Here is a 21,879-nt window from a genome sequence, read left to right as displayed (position 1 = left end):
TCCCTTATACATTCAGTGCAGATTCTATTGCATTGTCTTGCAAAAAAATAAATACAGTAAATCCGTCGTGATCTTTCACCGGATAAGCGCTTTCCACATCCGCTAAAGATGTACGATACTGTGGGGCTCAGAGGAAAACGCAGTGCCCTCCTTTGGCCACCAAGGGCAGAAACTTCGCTACTGTGGCAAGTGAAACTGAGGGGAAGGGCGGAGACTTCATTTCCTTCATACGCATGCGCCTTAAAAAAAAAAAACCTCCGCTTTTCCTGGAACTGGAGAGTCGAGCTTTCGGGAGCCCAGGAGAGGCGGAACCATTGTGCTCAGTTGTGTTGCGCAGCGGATATATTTACGTGCAGTACCGAAGGGGTTAATTTTTGCACTTTGAGAGCCATGGCGGGGTCCGGAGCAGAACTAAAACCTGCCGTATTGAAGCACCGGCGAACTACACTCGAACGGGTCGAAAAGTTTATCTCCGAGATATACTTCACGGACTGCAACCTCCGGGGCAGGTGGGCTTGTGTTGGTGCGACACCTAAAGCCTTCCCCATTCTCCCCACCTGGCTTACTTCTTCACGCAGCGCAGAGTTAAACTACGGAACTCCCTCCTACAGGAGGCAGTTATGGCCACCAACTTGGATGGCTTTATAAGTGGGTTACCGTCGCAGTTTCATGGAAGGGGGGGGGCTATGGATGGCTACTACTAGCCACGATGTCTGTGCTCTGCCTCCACAATTGGAGCAAATAATGCTTGTGAATGTCAGTTTCTGGAAACTGCAGGGGCGGGGAAAGTGGTGTTGTGCTGAAGTCCATGGGCGTAGCTAGGGCGCGGGGGGGTGGCAGGTAGGGGCAACTGCTCCCCCAAATCAATAAAAATCATTAAAAATGCATAGCTGACTTAGTTTCTGCCCCTCCCAACAAAAATAATGGCTATGCCCATGCTCAGGTCCTGCTTCCGGTTTTCCCACTGTGGCATCTGATTGCCCTCCTGTGAGAATAGGATGCTGGACTAGATGGGCCATTGGCCTGATCCAGCAGGCTCTTCTTACATTCTTAAGAACACACAGTTTTTGCCTGCATGGGAGGATTTGATGCGACCATATTTGTTTTTAGGAGGTGGTTGTGGCCATGTTGGGTCCAGAGGATAGCATAATACAATAGAAGTACAGTTTAAGAGCCTTTCAAGAGTCCTGTCTTTTGCGGTTAGAGGCTACATGAGAGTTCCGAGTTTCAAAGTGGCCCTTAATCCTTAGCCCCATCCTCTTAATCATAGAATTGTGGAGTTGGAAGGGACCCTGATGGTCCTCTAGTCCAATCCCCTGCAATGTCTCAACAAAAGCATTCCCGAGTTTGGACAGTTTGATCTCCAGCCATTTTAACTTGCTGTGAAACATGCCATCTGATATTCTACTTCCACTGTTGGAGGCAGTGCTGCTTCTGAATACCAGTTGCTGGAAACTGCAGGAGGGGAGTGGGCTCTTGCATTTGTGTCCTGCTTGTGGACTTTCCATAGGCACTTTGAGAACAGGATACTGGGCTAGATTAGCCATTGGACTGGTCCAGCAGGTCCCTTCCTGTGTTCTTATGGCTTAAGAACCAAAGAGCCCTGCTGAAATCAGATCTTGACAAGCACATTTTTCTCCACAGTGACCAATCAGATTTATTTATTTACAATTATACTTGTAATTTGTAATTTCATTAAAAAAAAATCAAAGAGCTGATGACACAGGTGTATGTTTGACTGCAGGCTGTTTGGTGCTTCCTGCCCGTTGGCATCTCTCTCTTGCTTTGAAACCTCACACCGGATTCCATATGACGAAGCTATCAGACAAGAATTTAGGCTTGTGAAAGTTGGAGACAGTTTTGGAAGCACGTAAGTATTCCCTTAAGGGACCCAGGTGGTGCTGTGGGTTAAATCACAGAGTCTAGGGCTTGCTGATCAGAAGGTCGGCGGTTCGAATCCCTGCAACGGGGTGAGCTCCCATTGCTCGGTCCCAGCTCCTGCCCACCTAGCAGTTCGAAAGCACATCAAAGTGCAAGTAGATAAATAGGGACCGCTCCAGCGGGAAGGTAAACGGCATTTCCGTGCGCTGCTCTGGTTCGCCAGAAGCAGCTTTGTCATGCTGGCCACATGACCTGGAAGCTGTCTGCGGACAAACACCGGCTCCCTCGGCCTATAGAGCGAGATGAGCGCCGCAACCCCAGAGTCGGACACGACTGGACCTGATGGTTAGGGGCCCCTTTACCTTTTACCTTTAAGTATTCCCTTAGAGGCCAATGAATTAAAGGAACATATAAACTATCTGTGACGATCCGTGTCCCACTCTACCTTACTATCACTGCGACACAGGAATCCAGAGGGGAAAACACCCACCCTCTTCTCCTGACGCCTCAAAAAATATAAACCCCTTTTACTACTGGGTTTCTTAGTAAGGAGAGCCTTCCAGCTTGCGTGGCCTGGTACCTTAAGAAACTCTAGGCTGTCCCCCAGGAATAACCTCTTGCCTCCAGTAAAGGGTCTCCCTCAGTTGGATTCCCCCACTGTAGAAGTTTGCCCTATGCACTCTGGCAACTTCTTGGCACCTCAGGTTACCCTTCTAAGCCTCCTCCGTGTAACCTCAGGACACAAATCACCACCTCCCTGCCTGAGGTGAGTTTTGCCCTCTCTTGAGTCACCACGGCTGTGAGTCCTGGTACCTCGCTGGAAAAAATACAGACGGACCTCTTGTTGGCAAAAACAGAGATGAAGTTTTATTGTGTTAAAAACATAAGTGATTCTTTAACGTGTCATTTATTAATTAGCTTTGTTCCAGTTGTACAAAATAAACTCAGTCAAACATTTAACTTTAAGTTTTCCTAGCCTCTTAACTGTCTTCATACAAGCCACCTCATAACATCACACCACACCTTCCTCCCTCTCCCTCCTAACTCACCAAACCGACTCTCCCTCCTTTTTTTAAAAACCGGGCACAGTCCCGCCCCCATCAGAGTTCTATGCCAGTCAGGCTGGAGGTGGGTTAACTCTTTGCCAGCCGGGCCGGAATAAACATTTTAAAAGTGCTTCAATTTGTCACATATCTCCCCCCACCACAAAGACATTGTGTCGGCTTGCTCTTAATTAATTAGAGCAATGCCAAAGCAATGGGCTTGGGGTTAAAAATACTTCAATGCATTTTATAACATTCATATTACAAAGTGAACTAAATTAACATCTCATAAACTTGTACACAGATAAACCATGTTTGGCATGTGTTAGATCATAACGCCTTAGCACAAATGTTCTGCTAGGGTTCCCACCATTTCATATAATAATTCGCACCATTCTATACCTCTCAAAAATACCTGGATAAAGCGTCCGCTATGATGTTTTCCTTCCCACTTATGTGCTTGACATCAAATGTGTAATCTTGTAACTGCATGCTCCACCTGATTAACTTGCTGTTGTTACCCTTCATTTGGTTTAGCCATTTCAGCGGTGAGTGATCGGTATATAGGGTAAACTTTCGGCCCCACAGGTAAGGCTTCAGTTTACCTACGGACCACAAAATCGCTAGGCATTCGAGTTCTATGGTAGAGAGGTGCTTTTCCCTCTCTAATAGCTTCCGGCTGATATATAACACCGGGTGTAAAAACCCTCCTTCTCCCTCCTGTGCCAGCACTGCACCTAAACCAACACCTGAAGCGTCCGTCATTAAATTAAAAGGGCAAAAGAAATCAGGTGCTTTTAAAATGGGCTCTGTCATCAGAGCAGCCTTTAAAAGTTCAAAAGCTTGTTGACACTGTGTGGTCCAGATAATCCTGTCCGGGCGGCTTTTCTTCGTGCAGTCACTCAACACAGCCGCGTGAGTGCTGAACTGGGGGATAAAACGCCTATAATAACCTATAGCTCCTATAAAGGCACGCACCTGCTTCTTAGTTTTGGGAGCCGGCCAGCTTCTGATGGCTTCCACTTTGTTAGTATCTGGCCTGATCACTCCCCCTCCGAGAACATGGCCTAGGTATTTTACCTGTCTTTCCCCCATCTGACACTTAGCCGCTTTTACTGTTAAACCTGCCGCTTTTATCCTCTGGAAGACCACACTTAGGTGCTGTAAGTGATCTCTCCACGATGGGCTAAATACCGCTATGTCGTCAATGTAAGCAAGGGCGAACGTTTGCAGACCCCTTAGCATCCTATCGATGAGTCGCTGGAACGTGGCTGCCGCGTTCTTTAATCCAAAAGGCAACACTTTAAATTCAAACAACCCATCTCTAGTGATGAAAGCGGTTTTGGGCTTGTCTAAGGGATCCATTTCCACTTGCCAGTACCCTTTTGTTAAGTCCAGTGTAGATATATAATTCGCTTTTCCTATGGTCTCAACCAAGTCGTCCACCCGTGGCATGGGGTAAACGTCCGGCACGGTCACCTGGTTCAACTTTCTGAAGTCTACACAGGGACGAAAGGTATTGTCTGGCTTCCTGAACAAGAGCAGGGGCGATGACCAGGGGCTGTAAGAGGGCTCAATCAACCCCAGTGCAAGCATCTCCCCGATCTCTGAAGAGACCAAGTCGGCGTGCTCCCCCGTCACTCTGTAAGGAGGGGTAGCTATGGGTCTTGCTTCCCCCGTATCTATTTTATGAGTTGCTAGGTTGGTCCTCCCTGGGATGTTTGAGAAGATCTGAGCAAACTGAGCAAGGACTAATTTTAACTGCTCCTTTTGCTCTGGGGTCAGACTTTCATCGAATGACACCTCTGATAGAGTTGTGCCCTTACTCAGCTCTCCCCACCCAGTTAAATGAATTCCTTGTGTCATCTTCCCCTTTACTTGTAACACCAACTTATTTCTGTCAAAATAAGGCTTAAGTAAATTTACATGAAAGTTTTTACATCGGTTCCCTTCCCCATCTAACTCTACCAAATAGTTCACCGCTGATATCCTCTCGACCACTTTGAAGGGACCGTCCCACGACATCTCCAACTTCTTTCGACGTCTTGTTCTTAACACGAGTACACTGTCACCAGGCTGGAAAGTTCTGTCTCTTGCGTGTGCATCATACCACTGCTTCTGTCGACGCTGTGCCTGCTGCAAGTTGTGAGCAGCTTGCTCCCGTAGCTCTTGAAGGTCGCTCTGCAGCTCCTGTAGATACGTCACAACATCAGGGCTGTCGATCTGCTCCTCCCCTGACCACGCTGCTTTCATCAAGTCTAGGGGTCCTCGTGGCTGTCGTCCAAATAGGAGTTCAAAAGGACTGAACCCTGTGCTCTCCTGCGGCACTTCGCGATAACCGAATAGGAAGTGTTGCAGCCTCTCATCCCAGTCGTTAGGATGATTGATGGAATAGGTTTTTAGCATCCGGCTCAGGGTCGAATTAAATTTCTCCGTCAAGCCATTCGACTGCGGATGGTAAGCCGTAGTTTTAACATGCTTAATCCCACAAAGGGTTAAAAGCTCTTCCATGGTCTTGGACGTGAAGGATGTCCCTAAATCTGTTATAATTTCTTTGGGGAATCCCAGCCTTAAGAACACCGACATGAGGGCTTTTGCTACAGTCTTTGAGTCAATGTTCTTTAGAGGTATTGCTTCTGGATAGCGCGTAGCATAATCCACTAGGCATAAAATAAATTTATTCCCCCTTTTCGTAACTCTGGAGATAGGCCCGAGGATGTCCACTCCTACTCTGGAAAAGGGCTCAGTAATTACGGGAATAGACTGTAACAAGCCTCGCGTTTTGTCCGCTCTTTTGCCTGCTTTTTGGCAGATCACACAGGACTTGCAATACTCTTTGATGTCTTTGCCCATCCCAGGCCAGTAAAATCTTGCTTGGATTCTATCACTAGTCTTTCTAATGCCTAGATGCGCTGCTGAGGGTGCGTCGTGTGCCATTTGTAGCACTTGCAACCGGTAAGCTCTTGGCAACACTAACTGTTTCTTCCTTTCCCAAACAGCAGCAGTTTTCCTCCTCCTAGAAATTCTATACAGTCTTCCCTCAATGGTGGTAAATAAGCAGGGGTTCTCCACAGTTACTTCGGCATTAGGACTTTGTGCTTTACCCCACAGCTCTTTTATAGTTTCATCCTCTTTTTGATCACTCAAGAATTGGGCACCGTGCTCCTGGACCACTGGCACGCTAATCAGCCCTTCATCCTCACCAGGCTCTATGGGTGTCTCTATAACTGCAGGAGGATTACTCTCAGTGACTTGAGACTGTGACCTAGTTATCACTTGAATACGGTGCTTCTGACTAGCTAGGTCATTCCCTATTAAAAAGGGTACCTCCAATTCATTTAGGATTCCTACTCTCCATTTGCCACAAAATCCTTTGTAGGTAATATCAACTTCAGCTAATGGTACTTCAAAATGTGGGCCCCATATGCCTTTTAAACTATAGGACTGACCCTTGAGGTACTGTTCCTTTGGAACAAATTGTGATTTGACAAGTGAGACTTCTGCTCCTGTGTCCCTCAAACCTAAACAAGACTGACCATTTAATTCAATTGGCTCCATGTAATCTTGGTTGCACTCCTGCTCAGCCCTCCAGACCTGCAAGACCTTAGAAGTAGTCTCAGCTGGACTGTCCGCTTTCTCTGAGCCTTCTGTCTGAGGCGAGCTACTTTCCTGTGACTGCGTTACCAGTTTTATTTGTTTAGCTGCAGTAGGTGTAGTTTGCGACTTAACCAGCAGGGGGCACCTGGCACGTACATGGCCCTCACGATTACAGAAAAAACAAGTGATTTTCTTAGACCCTGTCTTGTCAGAAACTGATTCCCTGACAGGAAGATTTTCTTGCCTGTCTTTAATTTCTCTGTTTCTCCATGGATTACCCTTCTGTGAGTGTTTTGGGAATGCTATTTCATTGAAATCACCTTGTAGTTCGTCTAAGACCTCGGCAACCGCTGCCACAGTTTTCAGCTTTTTATCCCTCAAGAACCAACGTAAATTGCTAGGGATTTGCTTAAAAAATTGTTCTAAACAAATTAATTGTTTTAACTCATCAAAGTTCTTCACTCCACTCCCTTGAATCCATCTGTCAAGTAATTTATCTAAGCGGCTAGCTAGTTGGGCATAAGTCTCTTTATGTTCCTTTTTTGCCTCACGAAAAGCCTTTCTGCTTTGTTCAGCCGTGAGCCCACATCGAACCCTGACCCTTTGCTTAAATACTTGGTAACTTGACAGCTCTTCTTCCCTCAGGTCAGCATAAATTTCACTTAGTATCCCACAAATTTGAGGTCTTAAATAAAGCATCCAGTTCTCCTCAGGTATTTGAAATTCCACACAAACGCGTTCGAAGGTAAATAGAAACGATTCGACATTATCATCTTTTCCAAATTTGGGGAACCTTTTTAAATTAATTGCGATACTATCATTATTAACTGGGCTACTAGTTAATTCCGATCTCAAACGTATCTCTTCAAGCTTCATTCTGTCCTGTTCTAATTGTGCCCTTATCCTCTCTGATTGCATTCTCTCCTCAGCTTCAATTCTGGCTTTTTCTCTCTCACTTTCAATTGCTATCTTTTCCCTCTCAGCTTCAATTCTGGCTTTTTCTCTCTCACTTTCAATTGCTATCTTTTCCCTCTCAGCTTCAATTCTGGCTTTTTCTCTCTCACTTTCAATTCTAGCTTTTTCCCTCTCACTTTCAGCTTCAATCCTAGCTTTTTCTCTCTCACTTTCAGATGCTATCTTTTCCCTCTCAGCTTCAATTCGAGCCATCTCAATTCGTAGTTTCATAAGTTCAACCTGAGAATCTGGGCTTCCCTCAGCCCCTTCCGTTCTTTCATCTCCTTTTGCCTCTCTGGGTTTTCTTACGTGAGTCATTTTCCTCACAGGAAAATCCTGACAGACTCAAACCAAACTAGGCGCGTGAGCTTTTAATTTCGATCACGACGCTGCCACCAAAAATGTGACGATCCGTGTCCCACTCTACCTTACTATCACTGCGACACAGGAATCCAGAGGGGAAAACACCCACCCTCTTCTCCTGACGCCTCAAAAAATATAAACCCCTTTTACTACTGGGTTTCTTAGTAAGGAGAGCCTTCCAGCTTGCGTGGCCTGGTACCTTAAGAAACTCTAGGCTGTCCCCCAGGAATAACCTCTTGCCTCCAGTAAAGGGTCTCCCTCAGTTGGATTCCCCCACTGTAGAAGTTTGCCCTATGCACTCTGGCAACTTCTTGGCACCTCAGGTTACCCTTCTAAGCCTCCTCCGTGTAACCTCAGGACACAAATCACCACCTCCCTGCCTGAGGTGAGTTTTGCCCTCTCTTGAGTCACCACGGCTGTGAGTCCTGGTACCTCGCTGGAAAAAATACAGACGGACCTCTTGTTGGCAAAAACAGAGATGAAGTTTTATTGTGTTAAAAACATAAGTGATTCTTTAACGTGTCATTTATTAATTAGCTTTGTTCCAGTTGTACAAAATAAACTCAGTCAAACATTTAACTTTAAGTTTTCCTAGCCTCTTAACTGTCTTCATACAAGCCACCTCATAACATCACACCACACCTTCCTCCCTCTCCCTCCTAACTCACCAAACCGACTCTCCCTCCTTTTTTTTAAAACCGGGCACAGTCCCGCCCCCATCAGAGTTCTATGCCAGTCAGGCTGGAGGTGGGTTAACTCTTTGCCAGCCGGGCCGGAATAAACATTTTAAAAGTGCTTCAATTTGTCACACTATCCCTTCTTCATGTGCCTCCTCCTCCATGAGATGTCCGGAAGGTGGTAACGTGAGAATGGCCTTTTCTTCAGAGGCTCCCCATTTGTAGAATGCTCTCCCCAGGGAGGTTCATCCAGCACCTTCATTATAAATCTTTAGGCACCAGACGATTCTTCTTCAACCAGGCTTTGGGCTGATTAATATTCTATGGCCTTTTTAATGGGACCACGTTTGTGGGACGTGGGGAGTATTGTTTTGTTTTAACTATTTATTTTGTGCTTTTATCCTGTATCTTTATCTTGTAAACCGCCCTGAGATATTTGGGTGAAGGATGATATATAAATTTAATAAATAAAATAAAAATATAATCGGAACACAGGAAGCTGCCTTATACTAGTCAGACCATTGGTCTGTCTTGCTCAGTCTTGCCTACACCGACAGTGTAGTTTCGGGCAGGGAATTTTCCCCAGCCCTACATGGAGAAGCCGAGGATTGAACCTGGCACCTCCTGCCTGCAGAGCAGATGCCCTGTCCTTGAGTCACAGCTATGGAAAGCTATGGGACAAAGCAAACTTGAGCGGAGTGCCGTTAAATCACATGAAAAGGTAAACCACTGTGAAGTGCAAATATATAAATGTATATGCACCAACAACCTTCACATATACAAGGAGTTTCAAAAATGTGTACAAAATCTCATGCTCGAGGTCTTAAAAGTCCAGAATAAAGTGCAATAATCAAGTCCGATAGTAAAGTGCTATGATGTATCATGCGTTCTTATCTCTTCCCATACTTATACATTTCTTTAAAACATTGTACAGAAATGTTTAAAATACTCACCAAAGGTTCATGTGCAAAAGCTTAACAAGACTACCGAAGGATTGTGAGTATAAGTATGTATGGTGCATCATATAAATTTATACAAATTTATTACTTAAGAAAGAGTCCGCCCCCTGAGGAAACCATTCCTGTGAAACGGGGAAGAAGCTGGCCACCCGTCGGATGAGATAAGAACGCATGGGAAGAGATAAGAACGCATGATACATCATAGCACTTTACTATCGGACTTGATTATTGCACTTTATAGTGGACTTTTAAGACCTCGAGCATGAGATTTTGTACACATTTTTGAAACTCCTTGTATATGTGAAGGTTGTTGGTGCATATACATTTATATATTTGCACTTCACGGTGGTTTACCTTTTCATTGTTTTGCTAACATTACCGTGTTGTCTGTTTGTTGCTGCTACTCTGTTAAATCACATGAGGCTGAATACCTACCGGTAAGTAACCTCAATGGTGTGTGCTTTGGTTGAGCCAGGGATTTCAGGGCCCTTTTCTGACTGAAGTATTGGGCAAACACTAATACATTTCTTGCCATCCTAGTGAGATAGTTATCCTGTGGAAATTAGAAGTATTGTTTGTATTATTATTATTATTATTATTATTATTATTATTATTATTTTTAAAAAGTCACCTGAAATTGTACATGTCACTTCCCTAAGATGGCAGACCTGCTGGTTCAAAGTAGATCTCAGCATCCCCATGGAATGGACAGGAAAGGAAGTCCACCTTCTTTGGGAAAGTGAAGGAGAGGGAATGATTTGGAGGGATGCCCAACCTGTGCAGGTAAGTGACAACCTCACCTGGGTGTGCAGAGTGCTGATTAGCTAGCGCTCATGACCATATCAAAGTCATGCATCCTGCCCCCTTGCCCAGAGTAGAATTAAAATAATTCAGCGCCTTTTAAATGGTGCTGACTTTAACTAGAGATGAAACAAGCCAGGCACACGATTCTCTCTCTCTCTCTCTCTCTCTCTCTCTCTCTCTCTCTCTCTCTCTGAAAAACAAAGCTAAGAGTTGGCAATGTCCACAAAGGGTTCAGAGTCTAGTATATATGTCAGGGTGTGTGACGGGAGAAGCAGCAGATCTTGCCATGCAACTGAAAAGCCCTCACTGGCTCTTGCAAGGAGGTAGTGTACATCTTTGTGCAGCATTCAATTGTCAATAGTTAGTGACAAGTCAATGATTGTGTTGGCACATTATGCCACTTGTTCCGTTTTAGGCAGTGTTGTCCACTATTGTGTTACATTTAAGAGGTTACCTCTGATCCCCTCTCTTCCACCCCCCAAAATCTGACAGGGTTTGACGCAGGAAGGTGAGAAGACCAGCTACATTCTGACAGATAATCTAAAGGAGACGGACCCCCACAGGTGAGCAAGGAAGCCCTCTTAGCCATTCAGAGGGTTACTCTCTTGTTTTTCTAGGAAGGTCAGGTTGCCTATTTTTGCCCATTTTCTTTCAGCAATCATTCATTTAAAAAGAAGTCCAGACCGTGTTGGCTGAGGGTGAAGGGTGTTGGAAGGCACCGTGCTTGCTACCCCTGGATTAAACAGTTAGATACCTGATGAGATTGCTGACATTTTTCTCTTCCCTAGCTTGACCCTGTATGTGGAGGTTGCCTGCAATGGTCTGTTTGGAGCTGGGAAAGGCAGCATGATTGCACCACCTGATCCTGACAAGAAGTTCTCCCTGCAGAAGGCAGAGCTGGTGGTCTTCAACAGGGATGTCCATGAACTTCTGGTAGACTTTGAGATTCTTCTGGACATGGCTAAGGTAAAGCTTATGCTTCCTGGTTTTGTCTTCAAATGCTGGCTGTGCACTGGAGGAAGTCACCTCCCTCATTATCTAGTTCAGTTGTTCCTAAACTTTTTTGGGCCACTGCTCCCCTGGTTCCATAAACTCGCCCTCAGTGCTCCCTACCCTACCCTAAAGGTAAAGGGACCCCTGACCATTAGGTCCAGTCATGACCGACTCTGGGGATGCGCGCTCATCTCGCATTATTGGCCGAGGGAGCCGGCGTATAGCTTCCAGGTCATGTGGCCAGCATGACAAAACCGCTTCTGGCGAACCAGAGCAGCACATGGAAACGCCGTTTACCTTCCCACTATAGCGGTTCCTATTTATCTACTTGCTTTTGATGTGCTTTTGAACTGCTATGTTGGCAGGAGCTGGGACCAAGCAACGGGAGCTCACCCCGTCACAGGGATTCGAACCGCCGACCTTCTGATCAGCAAGCCCTAGGCTCAGTGGTTTAGCCCACAGCGCCACCTGGGTCCCTCTACCCTACCCTATAAAAAGCATTATTCTAAGGTTACCAGATTTTTTTCCAATAAATCCAGGGACACTTTAAATAAATAAATAAAGGCCTGCTGAATTTTTTTTTATTCTGTCAGGCCTAAGCAGGCAATTAAGAATACTTCTCCCACAATGGTTTGTTGATGCTTACAACTTTTAGCCTTTCTTTTTTGTTGCCTTTTAACTTAAAATATTTTTTGATGCTTTTATTGTATGGTTTTTATCATTTGATGTTGTAAACTGCATTGACATGTTTTGTGATTTAGTGGTACTGTATATACAAAACAAATACCCAACAGTTCCTTGGTGTAGGCTTGTGTGGACGACATATTTTGCCAGCATATGGTTATGTTTTCCTGTTACGCAGCTTCTTGGGGAGGAAAATCAGCGGAGCTTCCAGGCACTCTACACAGCCAATCGGATGATTAACCTGTGTGATGTTGCCAACCCATCAACTTTTGCTGCAGTGCACGAACTTGCCTGCTCCGTCTTCGGTCAAAAGAATGGAGAGAGTCAGCATGCCATCCACGCCATGGGCCATTGCCACATTGATTCCGGTAACAGGAAGTGCATTTTGGCGCAGTGTTGTAGGGAGGGCACCAGCAATATTGGCTGGGGTGGGCGGCGGGTGGTTGTTCTGAACCGCAGGCCCAACAGAGGGCTTTGTGGGAGAGGTGGGATGCAGGGATACCAAATAAGGATGCCAAAACCATCAGCACGACCGGTTCTAGTGCTTTACTAGAGAAAGGTGTAGACTTAAAGCACAGCAGCCGCCTGCCAGATCTCTTAGCCTTTCAGTCGCCAGATGGTCACGGCAGCAAGGAGATGCTTGGTCCACACCCAAGCAAACGTGCAAACAATCTTTATACACAAAGCAATATCGAAAGCAACATGATTGAAAGAAACAATTACAGTACAGAAAACTTTATGGAACAATGCAAAACATTAAAACTATCAAACTGAAGTCTCTGAAAGCCCTTGAATAAGTCACGGTGCCAGACTTCACCCGGTGGAGATCAAGCTTGTAAACACTTGATTATGTATGAGCACTGTACCAGAGTATTTTTCATTCTCAGGTATATTATATCAATTCGAAAAAAAGATTGGCTAATGAAGAAATTACACATCTTTCTACTTACGAGTGTTTGTTGAACTAATTGGCTGATGAAGAGCTGAACAAAACAGTAGTTGCTATCCGGAAACACTGTTCAGAGTCGGAGATCATAGTTGGACATTTGCCGATTATGCAAAGCTTTACAAGCTTGATCTCCGCCGGCTAAAGTCTGGCACTTATTCAAGGACTTTCAGAGACTTTCAGAGACTTCAGTTTGATAGTTTTGATGTTTTGCATCATTCCATAAAGTTTTCTGTAGTGTATCTGGCCATCGTGTTGCTTTCGAGTTTTTTTTTTTAAATGGAATTATTTGGCAAGGACTGGATGGGAGAGGAATGGATGGAGGGGGCGGAGTTGAAGGCCATAGAATAATGAAAGCTATGAACAGCTTCAAAGAGAATGTTGTAGAATCTCAAAAATGGTCAGGCTAGAAAACTAGAGATGGTCTAACTGCAGTTTTTGTGCAACTCCAATTCCATGTGCCCTGACATTTTTATTCCTGTCTATATACTTAGACTTTTCTGCACAATCTTTTATTTTTCTTTTGGCACCATTAAAAAGTGCATTTGTTTTCCCCACTTGCTGCACACAGCATGCATTTCTTCCTTCAAGGCCGCATTTCTGTAATGGCATAATTGCTGCACATTTCTGTCTCCATGAATACATTGCGCTGACCTCAAAATCCGGGTTTTCTGGCTGCAGAATTTAGCACCTTCATTATATATCTGTCTAGTCACGCATGCGACTGACAAGATTCTGATTTCTTCTGGATGCCATTTGAGAGGCTTATTTTCTGTCTGTTCTGCTATGGGGCCGGGCAAGCTAGGATTGTGACCGCCATAGGCCACGTGGGCATCATAAATGAATAAACCAGCTCCTGCCTGCAATTGTCGTCTTAGCTTGGCTGTGGCCTTACAATGAGACGATCCGTAAATGTGCTCGCAGCTGGGTGACTGTCATACGCCTGATGGAGAAGAACCCAAAGTTCACCTTTGTTTGCTCACAGGTATTATTAATATGTCTATGCATGGGTGGGGGACCTTGTATAGGTCAAGGGCTGTGTTCCCTCGTGGGTCAGCTTCTGGGGACCACATGCCATCTTAGAATTTTGAAGTGTCAGGCATAGCTCTAGTGGCTTTAGCCCAAATGTAGCAGAGTTTTACTGCACAGCGCAGAAGCTAGTTGAGGTGGAAATGACTAGTCTGCTAGACGCAGAATAACTATTTACAGGATTTATTAAAAGAAAAGAAAACCAGCAGAGTTTCTGCATACAAAGCAAAGCAAAACAAATCCTCTCTGTCTCTCTCTCTCTCTCCAACCACACGCAGCACTCCTACTCCTAACACCCAACAAGAAACAACTGTGCTAGCATTCCTAGATAACAGAGTTCAGTGCTGGTCATTAACCAATCAGAGAGCTGTTGCCAGGCCAGGCAGACCTTGGCTTTCTGCCAAGAGTAAATTGACACTGTCTTGAGTTAACTGTGTAAGAATCTGTAAGTTTCCCATGAGAACCAATTAACAGAAACTGAACATGCCAGTGGTGAGCAGGGCCAAAGCCACATACAGGCCCCACTCACACATATTCAGCCACAGCTTCCCAGCAGCAATGTGGATTACGACTATGTCCTGTTTGCATGAATGGGACTCTTACCCTGCTCACCTTAGTCTGATTACCTTGTGTTGGGTGGGGCTGAGGCAGAGAAGCTGCAGGCTGGATCCAAGGAGCTAGTGATCAAACGCCCATGTTTTAGTTGATTAGTTGCTGTGGTCAGGGCACGGAGACTCCATTCATATTGTCCTTTTGTAAGGTTCCATGTGCTTGAAAATATTCAAGGGGATATTTTGCTCTGTAAATGTAAGATTGTTCCGTACAGATCTGTTGATGGTTACATTTACCTTCTGCCAAAAATTTGCCGGTGCAGTGGTACCTTGGTTTACGAACTTAATCCGTTCCGGAAGTCCGTTCTTCAACCAAAGAGTTCTTAAACCAAGGCGTGCTTTCCCATAGCAGCGGGGGACTCAATTTACAAATGGAACACACTCAACAGGAAGCGGAACATGTTCTTCTTCCAAGGCAAAGTTCACAAACCAAAACACCTACTTCTGGGTTTGCAGCGTTCTTAATCCAAGTTGTTCAAAAACTAAGCTGTTCTTAAACCAAGGTACCACTGTATTGCAAATGGTGGTGAATGTGAATTTGTTGCACACAAATATTTCCTACCTGGTAGGACTAGAGACATTATTGCTAATGAAAAATAATTTCTCATGAAGGAGCTAAATACAAAATGAAACCCTGCTCTCCTGGTACTACTATTCTATGTTCCTGGAGAACTGAAAGGGTTGCAAGCACTCTGACTGATCTGTGTTTTATAAATGTGGGGCACATTGATTGTTAGCTGAAATTTTTAGAGCCATGCTTCTCCAAATCTGGATGGTAGCACTTATTTTTCGCACACAAGTTGCAGGTGTGGGTTACAGGCGCCGCATAATACCTGTTTCACGTTGTAAGAACTCAGAAACATTTAGTGTGGCAGCACCTACCCTTTGGAACTCCCTGCCTATTGACATCAGGCTATTGACATCCAGCAAACACCTTCACTTCCCGATTTCAGTGCCTCCTAAAAACATTTTTGTATAGTAGAGCCTCCCCAGATGTGTAGAATGGGTGCTCTAATTTTGCTGATTTTGTTTTGTGAATGTTTTAAAGAGTTGCCTTTACTTGACTTTATTGTTTTATTCTCTTTCTAAACCACTTCGAGGAATTTTTTTTTTTTACAACGAAGCAGTGTGTAAATTAATGAAATTAATGAATGAATGTGTTTGCCATTTTCAATGCAGGCTCAGCAGTTTGAATGGGTGAAGAACTGGTACCCTGGATTGTACTCTACAATTAAGAACTTTGTGAAAGAAGGGCGTTTCATTCCCGTTGGGGGCACCTGGGTGGAAATGGTAAGACGGCAAGCACCCTTCCCAGTAGCTGGGCCACACAGAAAGGGCAAAAATCTCACCAGAAAGGGCAAAAATCTCACCTTCTGCCTGCGTTGCAAGTGTTGAACTGAACTTCTTTGTAGCTTAGGTTTCTAGCAGCGAAGCCAATGTGGCGGCCTTCAAATGTTTCCTTACGCCAATTCCCAGCAGCCTGAACCAGAATGGCCATTGGTCACTGATGATGGGCATCTAGAGGGCACCACGTTGGCCAGCCCTGAAAAGAATCCCATTGTACTCTGTGGCCCGTACTGCTTGATCTTCTATTGGGCTGCTAGAGCCCATAATTCTTAGATGGAGCACTAATTTTTCTGGGATGGGCAATTGCTCCGGCGAAGAACACTGCCAATCTGTGCAGGGGGGGGGGGGAAGAGTGATGGGCTTAAGCTTCCTGCACAGGGTTACAGGTTTGTGATCTTCCCCCAGGACGGCAACCTTCCCAGTGGAGAATCCATGGTTCGTCAGTTCCTGCAGGGACAGCGGTTCTTCCAGCAGGAGTTTGGGAAGCTTTGCTTGGAGGTAGGTGCCCATTCATGCTTTGCCTCCTCTCCCAGCCCCAGACACGTCCTTTGGTCCCAGGGCGGGGGGAACTTCAGGCATGGGGGCAAAATGCAGCCCTCAATCCCTCTCAGTTTGGCCCTTAGGGCACTCATCAAAGGCAATGGTTCAAAAGTAATTAAATTCCAGGTACACACCAATATATGTGTGTATACAGAACAGTATATGTGTGTGTACAGAACAGTTTTGGAAGGGTGTTTTAAAGCGATATCTCAGATTACAGCTCAGGCAATCCCAATGACTCCATCATTAGCCTTACTTAATTTATATATTTCAGATATGGAACAATTGAGGAGTAAGGAAATAATAACACATTTATTAGCAGCAGCTGGAAGGGTAATAGCCACAACTTGGTAAACCTTGCAATTAATGAAGGTTAATGATCATTGTTATAGTATAGTCTGGCAAATAGGCATAATGGAAAAGCTGTCACAAAAACTGAAGGCGGGAAGTGGAGAGAGAGAAAAGGGATAATTTTTACACGGTATGGTTTGATTTTATTAAATACTAGCTGGCCCGGCCACGCGTTGCTGTGGGTTTTTGGGTTAAATGGACCTTTTCCTGTTAAATGGACCTTCAGAGTCCCCTCACCTGCCCTGTCCCAACCCTGACTCCCCTACTGTAAGTTTCAAAAATAACTCTTCCACCCATGTGTGTTCTTGAAAATGTCCCCACCCCCCACTGCTTTGGCTGACTCAGGGTCCTACCTCCCCTCCATGGCTATGTGTTTCCCCCCTCCCTTTGTTGTGTCTCATCCCTGTGAGCCCTCTCCCCCGTTGTTGTGTCTCATCCCTGTGATTCCCCCACCCTGTGAAAGGCCCATATTCTGTTTGTTTTTGCCTGTGGCCTACTGGGCAATGTTGCGGCCTACTCAGTTTTCCCTGTCCCAACCCACCCCCCACTGCTTTGGCTGACTCAGGGTTCTCCCCCCCCCATGGCTATGTGTTTTCCCTCCCTCCCTTTGTTGTGCCTCATCCCTGTGGACCCTTTCCCCCTGCTTGGCAATGCTGCGGCCTATTGAAAAAGCTGGGACTGTTTTCAGTTGGTTGCTGTGGAATTTTGTGGTGTCATCTGGCGGCGCAGCTTTGGAGGCAGCAGCATGCGATCTGCCTTTCTGTTGGATGCTGCTGGAGTCTTCAGAGCTTCTGGTGGTGACATCTAATTTGGGCGCCACTTTTTTGTGTTTAATCATTATTTTAGGTGTGAAAGGTGTTTTTTTTGGGGGGGGAATTATGCCAGATCTCTCCCTGATGGGCATGGAACGTCGTGGCCAAATTTGTTACATTACGGTCTAGCAGTTACGGAGTAAGGCTGTGACGTCCGCGCGCGCAATGCCTACATTTTTATCCTTCCGTGACCCATTTTTCATTAGTTATGTCAATTTTTATTATTTATGTGTGTACAATTTTGTAACAAGAAAATATTTTTAAAGTACAGTAATTCAACTGTAATAGGATTAAAACAAAAAAACAACAGTGCTGCAAATATCATAATAGCTAAGAATTTGGGGGTGGGGGGAAGCACAGCTCCTGCTATATCTAAATGACCAAGAAAATTTGGTTCATAGTTACTATGACTAAGCTAACTTATTACAAAAGAATATATACAAACCAGCCTAACAAGTATATGGGAAAATGGGTAATGTTTCAAGGCAAAAAGTTCAATGATCATGTTGAACTTATACTGCTTTCAACCTGCTGTAACAGCATTTATTTTATTTTCTCTATCTTTGGTTTATTTTGTTTATTAATAAAAAAAAGTAAAAAAAAAATCAAAAACTGAAAAAACCCGGTATAAAAACTGAACTATTAAAGTACAGATAGTAACAACAGCACAGCACTATTTAAAAGCACTTTTCTTAAAAAAAAGATTAGTCTCCCAAAGCAGTTGAATAGTTTCCACCTACCAGCAGAAGGACAAGGAGGGAAGCAGTCTAGCCCAGGCACCCCCAAACTGTGGCCCTCCAGATGTTTTGGCCTACAACTCCCATGATCCCTAGCTAACAGGACCAGTGGTCGGGGAAGATGGGAATTGTAGTCCAAAACATCTGGAGGGCCGAAGTTTGGGGGTGCCTGGTCTAGCCACTCTACGAAGGGATTTCCAAAGAGCAGCCACCAGTGAGAAGGCCCTCTCCTGCATCCTAACCAGTGAGATTGTCCTGGGCACCTGCTGGATCACTGCTTGAACCACACTGCTGGGCGAGATGGACCGGTTGTCTGGCCAGCAGGGCAGCCGTCACATCATTTGCTGTTTCTTTCATCTGTTTCTCTCCTGGACAATCAGTTCTGGTTGCCAGACACGTTTGGCTACTCTGCACAGCTGCCCCAAGTGATGAACGGCTGCGGGATCCACCGATTTCTAACGCAAAAGCTTAGCTGGAACCTCGTGAACCCTTTCCCGGTGAGTTTTTTTTTTGCTGTTTTTCAGTCAAGAAAAAGTGTTTATAATAGTTTAAACTGAGCAAGGAATAGCATTTCCTTGCATTGCCAAGGGGTGCCCGGGTGGGTGTTCTTGCTCAGTTGAAATCTGCCCAGAAGCATCATAGGATTATTCAAGCCATTGTTTATGAAGCTGGCTCCCCCTGATGCCACCACCAACAGTAGTTAAGATTAACCACAGTTTAGGGTTTGGACATAGTGCTAAATCAGCAATTCCCACCTGCTTGGTTCCATAAACTCATCCTCAATATCTCCCCTCCCCTTCAAAAAACATTATTCAGAATAGCTGTTTGCACGACCCACTAAGGAAGGTAGTAACACAGTTAAATTAAAAACAGTAACAATTAATTGCACGTGTATTCAAAAAATAAATATATGCTGTGATATATGTATCTTGCAGCTAAGAAATATAGCAAAGACTAGTGCACGAAAAATATTTTTACAAACTCTTGCTAATGAAAACATACGGGTGAAGGAGATTTATAGGATACAATATTTATATATAACTACTTACCAAACCACTGAGCCTTGGGCTTGCAGATCGGAAGGTCGGCAGTTCGAATCCCCGCAACGGAGTGAGCTCCCGTTGCTCGGTCCCTGCTCCTGCCAAACGTCGGCTCCCTCGGCCAGTAAAGCAAGATGAGCGCCGCAGAGTCGTCCACGACTCAACTTAACTGTCAGGGGTCCTTTACCTTTTTTTTACTTAACAAACATGCACAAACCTTCACCCACCACAGATGACCAGTGGCTAGTTTGTAAGAAAATCAATAGCTGTTACCAATAACGGGCTCTCTTGTGGCAACTCACAATTGAAAGGGGAAAAGCTCTGCGAGCGATAAGAATAGTAAATCTTTAAATGTGAAGTGATCAGTGCCCCTTGGAGGGGCCCACCCCCTGCAGCCCCCTTGCCTCTTAGCACCCCCTAGGTAGTCCCACCGCCTCCCAGGGGGAACCCCTGCCATAAACCATGTGACTCTGGGCCACAATCTTCTCTTTCAGCACAACACCTTTGTCTGGGAAGGCATTGACGGGTCCCAGGTTTTAGCCCACTTCCCACCCGCCGATTCCTATGGGCTGGCTGGTCGTGTGGAGGAGGTGAGTGAAGGCCACTTGCCTGCCGGAAGAAGGAAGTGAAGGCCAAGTTGGGGTGGGGTTTCTAGCACTTCTGAAGCCTGGCAACTGCAAGGAATGCATCGCAAGGGAGTGGACTAGATCAGGGGTCTCCAAACTTACTATGCTTCGGGCCGGTGCCTGCCGCGCTGATCGCGCAGCGGGTCGGAGGGTGGGGGAGCGCGCGGCCCTACGCATGTGCACACATTATTTCTGGCGCACTTCCGGGTCGCAGGAGCACCAGAAATAGCTTGTGCGCATGCGCACAAGCCTCCTCCGACCTGGAAGTGCGGCGGAAATGACGCGCATATGTGCAAGCTATTTCCGGTGCTCCTGTGACCCGGAAGTGGGCAGCCATGCTGCGCTGCGCCGGTAAGAGCGGGTGGCGGGGGTCGCTGCGGGCCGGATAAATGAGTCCTTCGGGCCATATCCGGCCCGCGGACCATAGTTTGGGGATGCCTGAACTAAATGATCTGGAAATAAACAGTAAATTGCAAGACCTCAGGCCAGAAAAATTTCAAATAAATCTTCACAAGGTTTTATTTGGCAAACAGACTTGGTACAGACTTGAATCTTTGCTGACGAAGAATTGTCAAAACAGGGCCTTGTCCTGATTTTTACTGGAATTTATCTTTATTTGCCTTCAATACTGGGATTGACTCCTATTTGAACTCCTCATCACACAAATAAAACCTTGTGAAGATTTATTTGAAATCCATTTTTCTTCTGGCCTGAGTTCTTGCAATTTACTGTTTTGATTGATTTATTACGGTTCTTGACCAGCACGCATAAATATGCAATACATAAAACAATAAAAGAAAAACAGTAATAATCTAAAAATAGGCAATAAATATAGGTTTTAACAATTGTTTAAAAGAAAACTGATTAAAAAGAGTGTTACCACTTAGGGAGGTAGACTACAGCAATTAATAACACTGGGTCCTGAAGATGTTCTGAAGATATTTGGACACTGCTAGTTAGATTAGACCGAATTTTTATGACTCTAGCACAGAATTTGGCTACCTTCGCTGACACATTAGAGTTAGCACTGGAAAGAAGCCACTCTATATAGAAATTATCTGAGCGTCCAGGTAGCTCTGCCAGTATAGTGTGGATAAGCTCGCCTCGCACCTCCCGTAGAAGCAGCATCGCAAAAGCATATGGCCGATAGATTCCATTTCTCCTGATCCGCACAGGCACCATCTCTCACATAGAGGGATCCGTTTGTACTTCCCTTGGAGAACTGCTGAAGGCATTATGCGGTTACGGGCCAAAGTGAATGCTCTTCTATGAGAGGGTATTTCCAGGTGGAATAAATATCTGGCTGGGCGGGCCAAGTATCTCCTTTCCTAATTTACTGTTTATTTCTGGACTTTACCAAGAACTCCCATTTCTACTGAACTAAATGATCTGGAAACCATAGTTTGTCCACGGTGCTGGGAATTGTACCCCCTCTGGGGGAGCCCTGTGCTTTGCATGTATGGTGGATCAACTGTATTACCTCCTGACATCAGGCAAGCAACCTTAACTGTACTATTTTCAGTCCCTGCTTAAAAGATTTTTATTTGGTTTGTCCTTTATTTTTTCTGATAAACTATCTAACTCCGCATAATCTGTTAATGTTTCGATCCGTTCATGAATAGAAGGGATTTCATCACTCTGCCACTTTGTAGCGATAAGAATTCTTGCGGCCACTAAACCAAAACAGGAATTCATCTCAAAATGGGAAGTCTTTAAAGTTTATTTGAAAAACAATTACAGTAGTTTAAACTCTGTTGCAGCATTTGAATAAATTTTTTAGTAGATTTAAGAAAGATCTGAAACCTTAGATAAATCAATAATTAGTTAATTAGTTAATTTAAGGCAAAAACGTGTATTGGCAACAAATAATAGATAATTGAAATAA

The 21,879-nt window shown here is 45.0% G+C and overlaps 1 protein-coding gene across 1 annotated transcript in view; it reads left to right on the top strand.

The window, feature by feature from the left end:
* Positions 1-214: 214 nt before the first annotated feature.
* Positions 215-21,879, top strand: part of MAN2C1 (mannosidase alpha class 2C member 1) — a 38,853-nt gene continuing 17,188 nt past the window's right edge. The window contains exons 1-11 of the mRNA XM_035112383.3: positions 215-509; positions 1,745-1,870; positions 10,134-10,257; positions 10,771-10,841; positions 11,067-11,244; positions 12,134-12,323; positions 13,780-13,886; positions 15,721-15,831; positions 16,294-16,386; positions 18,709-18,825; positions 19,863-19,958. Of these exons, the coding sequence (XP_034968274.3) occupies positions 391-509; positions 1,745-1,870; positions 10,134-10,257; positions 10,771-10,841; positions 11,067-11,244; positions 12,134-12,323; positions 13,780-13,886; positions 15,721-15,831; positions 16,294-16,386; positions 18,709-18,825; positions 19,863-19,958 (1,332 nt within the window). The 5' untranslated portion in view covers positions 215-390. The remainder of the gene's footprint in view (positions 510-1,744; positions 1,871-10,133; positions 10,258-10,770; positions 10,842-11,066; positions 11,245-12,133; positions 12,324-13,779; positions 13,887-15,720; positions 15,832-16,293; positions 16,387-18,708; positions 18,826-19,862; positions 19,959-21,879) is intronic.

Source organism: Zootoca vivipara, chromosome Z1, assembly GCF_965207765.1.
Source record: "Zootoca vivipara chromosome Z1, rZooViv2.hap1.1, whole genome shotgun sequence".
NCBI classification, from domain to species: Eukaryota; Metazoa; Chordata; class Lepidosauria; order Squamata; family Lacertidae; genus Zootoca; species Zootoca vivipara.
This window is presented reverse-complemented; position numbering and strand designations above follow the sequence as displayed.